At 50.6% G+C, this 9,219-nt stretch overlaps 2 protein-coding genes across 2 annotated transcripts in view; both read left to right on the plus strand.

Annotated features, from left to right (window-relative positions):
* The window catches only part of EEIG1 (estrogen-induced osteoclastogenesis regulator 1), a 37,818-nt gene extending 29,696 nt beyond the window's left edge, over positions 1-8,122 (plus strand). Inside the window, exons 8-12 of the mRNA XM_057374584.1 lie at positions 121-225; positions 479-668; positions 824-945; positions 2,004-2,073; positions 2,954-8,122. Of these exons, the coding sequence (XP_057230567.1) occupies positions 121-225; positions 479-668; positions 824-945; positions 2,004-2,073; positions 2,954-2,999 (533 nt within the window). The 3' untranslated portion in view covers positions 3,000-8,122. The remainder of the gene's footprint in view (positions 1-120; positions 226-478; positions 669-823; positions 946-2,003; positions 2,074-2,953) is intronic.
* DPM2 (dolichyl-phosphate mannosyltransferase subunit 2, regulatory) overlaps positions 7,405-9,219 on the plus strand; it is a 4,955-nt gene continuing 3,140 nt past the window's right edge. Inside the window, exon 1 of the mRNA XM_057374611.1 lies at positions 7,405-7,499. Coding sequence (XP_057230594.1) covers positions 7,405-7,499 — 95 coding nt within the window. The remainder of the gene's footprint in view (positions 7,500-9,219) is intronic.

Raw genomic sequence — 9,219 nt, forward strand, 5'->3', positions numbered from 1 at the left:
CCAGCAGCCCTGCCCTTTCCTTGATCTGGCACCCCAAGATCAGCCTCCACTCTCAGCTGATCAGTGCACCATGTGCTGGCTTGKTTATGGTGTCAGCAGTGTCCTGTTGTTCCTTGGCAGGTGTCCCAGAAGAGCCGGATCAGAACCTGTCCAGCCCAGAGGAAGTTTTCCACTCGGGGCACTCGCGGAACTCGAGCTACGCCAGCCAGCAGTCCAAGATCTCTGGTAAYCATTGATCCACACAGCTCTGCCAGCACTGGCCACTGCCCTTTTCTTTCCTGCAACGAGCTCCTGTGAGAGTGATTTGCAGCCATCCCTCTTACCCTGCTCTGTAGTACCACTCTCCTGTTCAGATGAGCTCACAGATGTGTAAACCTCTGTATGCAGGAGCAGAAATGCTGCTGTGCTGCTGCCCTGCCTGTTAGCTGTGCTCCAGGAAGGGGAGCAGCTGTRATTTGTAATCCCTGTGTGTTGGCAGGTTACAGCACGGAGCACTCACGCTCCTCCAGCATGTCTGACCTGACCCACCGCAGGAACACMTCCACCAGCAGCAGTGCCTCAGGGGGGCTCAGCATGACCGTGGAGTGTCCTGAGGGGGAGCGGGAGCACAAACTGGAGAAGCCWCCTCGCCCCCCCAGACCACCCCTGCTGCTGGACAGACCCTCCCGGTGAGTAACTGTGAGGCAAAGAACTTTCTGTGGGAAGGAGAGACAGAACTSCTCCTTTGTCTGATGAGGACACTGTGGCCAAGAGAACAGGACACTATATGGAAGTCCATGTCTTGAAAAGCTGAGTAAGTTTTTCCTGTATTTCCTCTCACCAGGAGGAAAAAGGATTCAGTGGAGAGTCACCCAACACGAGTGGATGACACCAGGATCGATGCTGATGATATAGTGGAGAAAATAATGCAGAGTCAGGACTTCACAGATGTCAGCAATACTGAAGGTGAGRGGGGGAGTTTCAGAGGGGATGTCTGGGTTGTTCTTTTCACGAGACTGCCAAGTGTTTACAGTCAGAACTGTTCTGCCATGGGCTCCCTTCCCCTTTTGACAGCTATTTGCCTTCAGTGCTKGCTGGGTGTTTCTGTGATAGATAAACCGTGTGAGAGCTGCACATGCATTTACAGATATAGCACTTGGCTGCTGTTCCACACATGACAGCAGAGATTGAATAGTAACTCAAACTTGCAGGGAGAGARGAAAAGTACCGATTCTCAGTGCAGTGGAAATCAGTTGCATCAGCTGTCTGCACTGCTCTAGTGGCCTTCAGCCAGGGTCAGCCCAAGGGTGTTTATCAAAAGAGGAGAGCACAACTGGAGGGGAAACAGCACATCTCTGCAGAAAGATGGGTTACAGTGTGCTGGTGATCAGGTCTGTCTGAGAGCTTACGAAGGGGCTTTCTCCATTGCAATCACAGCATTTGTTAGGAGAAAACTAATAATGAAACTGCATTTGTTTTCACTTTCGTATTCCAGTTTAGCATAGAAATCAAGCTTTTTTAATTCGAGCCTAGCTTGTTTTCTGTTCTTTGTTAATTTACCATTAGTCACCTTAAACTGTTGCACATGGTAACACTCTTACCATATGGGGATTTACACCTCACTCAGTATGGGTTAAAACTAGATGGAATGCAGCTGCCTCTCACCAACACAACAGGCTGAGCTTCTCCTCCAGTGATTCTACAAAAGCTGTGTGAGGCCACACATGTCATCTGTTCAGATGTGTTTAAACTGACCAAGAACTTGCATCAACGGAATTGCCTAAAAAGAGGCAGCTGGAGTATGACTGAATTGATACCTCTGCTTTTATTTTTCCAGAGTTTCATGTGGTGGAGGCTCCCTTATGGAGCAAGGGAAGGAGTTCCCAGGGGGCTCTGTGACTGTGGGAACATCACCAAATTGTTGATGTGCTTCTGCAGAAACACTTGTTCTGTGCTGGGAGGGGAGGTCCTGGCAGCTTCGGCAGTTCTGGATTTTGATGTCTGTGTTCCTTTTCTATCTGCAGACAGTAACCTGAGGTTGTTTGTGAGCAGAGATGGGACAACTACGCTGAGTGGTATTCAGCTGGGAAACAGGTAGGCTTTCCAAAAGGCTGGCAGACAGAGGGCCTCCAGAGAGATTAGTGAGCTTTATACCCAGGAGGCTTSCACCTTTTGCTGCAGGAGAGGTTCTAAACATCATGTACTACATGGTAACTTTTTTCCCGAATTAACAACCTGGGATCGCTTAGGTGGCAGGCTGCAGCTGCAGTGGAGTATGAATGSAGTTCTCAGCAGGAGCTCAGAGGGTAATGGGATCCTGGTTGTTAGACCCAGGAACAGAAGTGAGGAGTGAAAGGACAAAATGGTAGCTGCTGGTTCCCGTTTGCTCCTGAAGGAGGGAGCTTTGCCTCCTGCTGGCCTGCAGCAAAACTGCGGCAGAGCTGGGTTTATTGTCCCTTTTCCCTGCCTCTTATTGTCCCCTCTCCCTGCCTTTGCATAATCATCGAGGGCTTGTTCTCTCATGAAAGCCTTCTGAAGAAATAAAGCGTTTTCATGCCACTTCAGCTCTTAGTGCAGCTCTTGGCCAGTTGCATTTGAGGCTTTACTGCACCTTTTGAGTTGAACAAAAAGAAACAATAATGGTAACACAAAGATGTGTCAAGTTGGTAACAAATCTGGGAGCACAGCAAACCCAGACATGCTGGCTCTTTGTGCAGAATAGGATACTCCCCCTCTGCTGTGCCCCTGGGAAGGGTTCATGTGTCACACCCACCTCTCTCCTGTGCTCTCTTGCTGACTTGCCACCTCTCTGTCCCCTCAGGGTTCCCAGGACTGACTTCCCACCATTCTGACTCATTATTGGCAGTGTTTTGTGTGGGGTTAGAGGAAGATGTTTGAGAGCAGAGAGCTCTGAATGACTATGATTGTGAAAAATAACGTGCCCTCCTCATCTTCTCCCCCTCTGCCTCCCCAGGGTCTCATCTGGAGTTTACGAGCCAGTGGTGATTGAAACCCACTAAATGTGAAGAACAGGGTAGAGCTGCTGGACACAGGCCCCCTACCCAGTCYGCTGCCACATGGATGCCAACCTTTACCTCTCTTCATCCAGCATTCCAGAAGGGATTTCTCCATGCCCCTCCATATGTTTGCACTGCAGAACTACTCCGAGACCACTCCAGAACATGCACTTTCCCTGCATTGGCATTGTCCTTCTCTGCTTCCTGGTCCTTCCAGTGCCTGCCTTCCCCCCGTTCCTGCTCAGACACAAGGTGTCTGTGGGGCTTCTCCTTGGGCTAGTCCCAGAGGATGTTGCTCATCTGCATCCCTCATTCCACCCATTCACTTGCAGCAGGGGACTTCTCAGCTTCTGTCTCCTCAAAACATTGGGTTATACCACTGTGAACTCTTCAAACCACTGGGGGTGGGGAAACCATTCTAACCAAACCCAGAGCTGCTTGTTGGGGACACGGTGACATGGCCACTTGCAGGATGCTTTATTCCATTGACTCTGCAAGGGAACATCACCTCCCAAGGCARTGGTTTTACTGAACAAGGTATGCTGTGGTGTACACTTCACCTTCCTAYCCTCACGTCCCCAAACATCATCTTCTCATAGGAAATTCCACTTCCCAAAAGTGCATTTCAGAAAACTACCGCAATCCAGCTGGGAGTTGGTGAACGGTTAAATGCGAGTGCTCGTCACACCACTGACTGCTGCAGCCCTTCYACTGCTGGGCATGGAAGGGGGTGTTCATCAACCAACATTAGCAGGAGCACTTTAGAGGTTACAGATTTTACCTGGAGGAGGCTTCTACTCACTRTTCCAGGAGTATAATCTGTGTTTGCTGGACTGATTCAGCAAATAGTCCTGTTGGAGTTTGGAATACAAAGCCTCTTTTTTTTTTTTGCTTCTTGTTTCTTTAGCTTAGGAAGGGAACTGCCCTTCTTGGACTGTGGAAAGAATCKCATCTGACAGCCCTTCCCTGGGCCAGACTGGATGCAGTTGACTGCAGTGGTCTCTCTGTTGTGGTGGTGATGTCGATTGCCTCTCTTGGCCTGGGCCAGTAAGGGATTTGGTGTTGGTTGGCCTTTCTTACCTTGTCAGCAGAGATCTGTGCCTCAGCTGGTTCCTTCTGGGGCTGGGGAGAAGCTACTGTCTCTGCCTTCAAGGCTAGAATGGSTGTTTGCTGCTGCAACAGCCACAGCAGCTGTTCTGACCTGCTCCGTGGCAAGTGAACTCTTCTGACAAGGCTTCAAACTGTTCTCTGGTTGATCTTTCAATTGCTCTTCTTTGGGTTTGGTTTCTGCAGTTGCTCGACACTTTTCCTTGCAGTGTGTGGCAGAGATGTCGATCCCTTTCAGCCCCCACTTGGCGATTCTCCTGGCAGCAGAATTGCCAGCGGGGATCTGGTCAGCCCCTGGCCATGGGCCGGCAGCAGGCTGTGCTTGCAGCCCTTCCTGTACAGAGCCCCTCAGCTGATAAGCTATTTCTGTGTAGTGCCCATTCCTCTTTTGCCAGTGCACTGTGGTAGCACTCAGCAGCCGTGTCCTCAGAGTGACTCCACACTCCAGGACCTGGCTGGGAATGTGCTCCCCTCTGACACTTGTGTGTGTGCACAAGGCACAGGCACACACGTGTCCTGTTCAGCAAGGAAAAACTTGTAACTGATCACGTTGTTGTTCAAATTCTTAGTTATTGTAAAATCTTTTTTTAAAGGAGAAAAAAAAAAATTAACTGGTCTCTTTGGCCACAATGCATGCAGATGAGCTACTGGAAAAGGGAATCTGGCAGAATGAGAAACAAGGAATGAAAGGGCCTTGATTTATCTTTTTTTTTTTTTTTTTTACCCTTCTAGCTAAGGATACTGCATGGGGAGGGTGCTCAGCAGTGTGGCAAAACTATACAGCTGGTTACTCTGTTTTGATGGTTTCTCTTTTCAAGAGGTTTCTTTCTGTGTTTTTTGACAGACCACATATAGGATATAYGTCTTTTTCACCCTTTCCCTTCAAAGGGAGTTAAATTTTAATTAGGGTAAAAAGGGGATATAGTCAACACCTTGGTTTGGTTTAACATAGGGGAAAAGTGTTGGATCTTTTGAGACTGTCTAGAACAAAAGCTCTTTCACACTTGCTAGGTTTTTTTTAATGGTGATCTCTTCTTCATTCAGCCAGGGTAGGTTTGGCACTCACTTGCAGGCTGCTGAGCATCCTGCCCTGTTCCTGGGGTGCCATGTGTCTGCAGGAAGGAGAGAACTGCTTGTCTTTCTCTCTCCCTGGGGCCCTGCCAGAAAGCCAGGCCTGGTCTGACTGTCTGCTCAGGTCAGGGTGAGGGCAGAAGGAGGCTCAGACAGCAGTGGCTGTTCTGCCCTTTCTRTAGATGGCCATGCAGAACCAAGGCTCAGACTGCTCCCCAGAGACCAGCAAAGCCCCTTGGGAAATCAGATCCAACCAGGACTTGAAAGGAGCAAACATAAGCCAGGAAAGAGGCCAAAACCCAGCTCGCTTCTGCTGCTTTGAGTCTGTTCCCATGAAAAACAATAGCAGGCAGTGTCAGAGTGGTTGGGATCCCAGGGCATTCTTCTGGCCTCCATTGGCAAGAGTCGGCTGCTCCGAGGCACTGGCAGCTCGGCATGTCACGAAATCCCCAGTGGGACAGAGGGAGGAGGATCTTCCCAGCAAAGCAAGAGGAGAAGCAGTTGAGCTTTTGAGAAAGCTGGTCTCTTCTTCCCAGGCTGGCAGAGGCGTTACCTGCTCCATCACATCGCTGTGGCCAACCTGGGCATGTCTTTGGCTTCTCTTCTCCTTTTCCAGTGGCTTGGCACATCGCTGCTCGCATTTTTGATAACTGTGTCTCACAGGGTATCTGTTCCTTGTCTCTATGTTATTGACTCCACAGATCCTGGTCTTTGTGTGGCTTTGTAGCTCTCCTACCCCTGGTTTTGAGTGAGTAACTAGTCCCAGTCATCCAGCCTGGTGCAGCTCAGCTGGGGCTGGAGCAGCCAGAGCAGACCTGGGGGGAGGAAGGAGCAGTCTGTTCCTATTTGTAGATCCCACACAGAGCTCCTGCTGTGCGTCCAGCACAAGCAATGCCCAGCAGTCCCTGGGCAGCTGTGGGCACCTGAGATGGTGGCTGTGGGGTCACTGGTCCCACACACTCATGGCTGCCTCGGGAATCTGCGTCTTGYGAGCACTTTTTTCCTTGTGGCATCGCTGCCGCCTGTTCCTTGTTGGACTTTGAACATTTAAGAAGTGAATCAGTTTCCAGACCCAAACCGCTGGCTAGTTTTCTTTGGGTTTTTCTTTTTTGTTGTGAAGTTTATGGATTTTTTTTATGTAAACCCAGCAGGCTGGTGTTTTTTGACTGCATTATTGTTTCATTGATATTTTATTTCAGGGGGGCTGAGGGGGGGAATGTTCTTCCCCACATTGTTCCCCTTCTCAGGGGATTCAGAGGTGGCTTAAACAAGTAAAAGGACTTTATTGGCAAGACTCTGCATCCCCTGGGTCTCTGATGCTGATGAGCAGGGCTGCTCACGCCTGGCTGGCCCTGGAGAACAGAGCTGGCTCTCTGCTCCAGTCTGGGGATCAGGCAAAACGTGTGGGCTCTGCTCTCCCAGTTTCTGGACCTTTAGTTGGTGGAAGCTCATTGCAAAACGTTAGGAAATTCAGTGTAACTTTTTTACTAACTTTTTCTTTTTTTAAAACCAATATAAAACGGAGTGTCCAAAAGAATAGGCTTAGTCGTTAGGCTTCGTGAAGGAGATGGGTTTCAATTGGAAATTGTGATGGAAAAAGGGGGAGAAGGATGTTGCTCCCTCATCATCATCATCATCATCTTTTCTATGGTCAGCACTTTAAATGGGGGCCTCGTGCTGTCCTGACCCTTGGAGTGATGGGCAGCAGGCGTGTGATTTCTCCCCCCTCATTGCCACATCACTTTGCCCCCTGCAGGAAGTTCACAAGCCGTTTTAAACGTTTGCTTCAGTTTTTAGAGGGTTCCAAACCAGGCRGAGGCCTGAAGAAATACGTATTTCATTCTCATCTGAATAGGAGGGGTTGACTTTTTATTTATTTTGTCATTGCTGTTTCTTTTTAAGCTGGTGGCAGTGCAGCTGGTCTCTGCACTGCCGCCAGGAACCTCTGGGAAAACCTCACTCCAGGTACGCTAGAGCACCTCGGTTAAACCCCTCCTGGTGAGGGGCTCCCCCTGCTCTCCTCGCTGCCTTACCCGGGGGCTGCAGACCTTCTCCACCCCTCCTGCCCCATCCCTGCTGCCCCACCCGGTCTCTAGCTGAGTTCTTGCTCTGGTGACTGAGCCCTGTGGACAAGGCCGGTCCCCAGGGACAAGTTCCTTACAAACTCTGCCTGGTCGCAGGTGTTTGTCCTTGTGAAAAGCCACTTCCTCGCTGAGGGGGGGATTGAAGAATGCACAATTCCCCCCGCTTCCCTTCTGAGAGCTGTGTCCGTCAGCCCCCTCCCCGCGCCATCCGATCCCGCAGCGCCTCTGCGGCYGTGGAAACGTAGGAAACAAAAAGGAATTGGGACGAAGCTCTGAGCGAGGGGTGCGGCTGAGCCTGGTGACTTGCCTCAAACACATGGAATAATGGTAGAGCCCATATTTTTGTGGGGGGAGGGAGGGGAAGGGGAGATCGTGTTTTATTTTCTTGAAAGTGAATTGAGCTTGGTGACCTTCGGCTGAGGCGCACTCGATTTGTATCAGATTCTATAGAGAGATGGCTGATATTTTTGGAAAGGGAATGGGTCTATGCAAACTTCCAAAATTGCTTGAAAGATAGTTTAACATTTTTTTACTTTGAAAATCTAAAGATAAATCTAACTTTTGTCTTAAAGCAGAAGTGCGTTTAGAAAGAGAAGCTACTTCCACTGCTCTATTTTGATGATGATTCTTGGAAAGTTTGGGCTGGAGGGAATGACTATTTTTCACCATTTTTATCTTGCTCCTCTAGTTTTTTTGTTTCTTTTTCTAACGGAATGCTGTGCCGTCTTTGATTCAACAGATCGTGTTTGTATTTTCTGTATCTGGTTCCTAACGTAGAGAAATAACAAATATATGAGGAAATCAATATAATGTCAAATGTTGTTATGGTTTGGGGGAAAAAAATAAAGGTTTTTTGGTACTTCACAYTGATTCTTCTTGCTTTGTTTCTTGCTTTAAAATGTATTTAAATATCTGCTGAGGAAGCAGGAGGTTGAGAAGGACATGCTGGGGCCTGGAATAGGGTTTGGCTTTGCCTTCTAGGATTGCTTTGGCGGCTGAGAGCGGAGATGCCTGCCAGCCCTTCCCAGGAGATGGAGAAGGGCTGGAGAGGGCAGCTGGCAGCACAGCACCAGTCCCGTGGAAGCAGCAATCCCGGCTAAAGGTGACCTGGCTGAGTTTCCAGCAGTGTTCTGTGTTCTGTCCCCTCTCTCTCTCTCCCAGCCCTGGCTCTGCCTGAACTGCCTGTCCTGCTGGGGCTACCTCACCAGGCCGGTCTGGGGGCTTGGGGTCACAGCCCAGCAGGGCTCCAGGGAATAAATACCTCTGGATCCTCAGGGCTCGTAGCTGAGCAGCTCCTCTGCCACCCACCTTTAMCGGAGGGTGAGCCAAATTCAGTGCCCAGATACTGCTGACAGGGCTGTAGAGGAACAGTAGCCCTGGCAGGAGGCCACTTCTGCCTTTTCCACCTTCCCAAAGCCTCGGCTACAGCGAGGTCAGCTGCACCTTTCAGTCCCAAGCAGCGTCTTTCCTTGTTTCAGGAAGGAGAGGCAGCCCTGGTGTCTGGCCCTTGGCTGTTTGGTCTCGCTTTTCCCTTTCCTCCTGCTGCAGTCTGGGTGTGTTTGGAGGAGCGGCTGGGGCCGGGATGTCAGTGTCACGGGGCATGGAGCTGGTGCCAGGGTCAGTCACTGCCATGGGGCGCGGGCACACGTGGCAGATGTGAATGGTGTACCCTGCTCCCACGGCAACGGCGGTGGAGCTGCAGGAGCTCCGAGCTGTAGAAAGGATCTCAACCTGCGGGTGAGACAAGGCAGGCAGGAGCGCTGTCACCGCGGGGTGAATCCGGACCATCCCTGCCGCCGTTCCTGACCCCGGGATAAACCCGGACCATCCCTGCCGCCGTTCCTGACCCCGGGATAAACCCGGACCATCCCCGCCGCCGTTCCTCGGCCCGGGTTCAATCCCCGCCGCCGTTCCTCGGCCCGGGTTCAATCCCCGCCGCCGTTCCTCGGCCCGGGTTCAAT

The sequence above is a fragment of the Malurus melanocephalus genome, unplaced genomic scaffold (genome assembly GCF_030028575.1).
Source record: "Malurus melanocephalus ecotype Western Australia unplaced genomic scaffold, MMel_1.1 scaffold_230, whole genome shotgun sequence".
NCBI classification, from domain to species: domain Eukaryota; kingdom Metazoa; phylum Chordata; class Aves; order Passeriformes; family Maluridae; genus Malurus; species Malurus melanocephalus.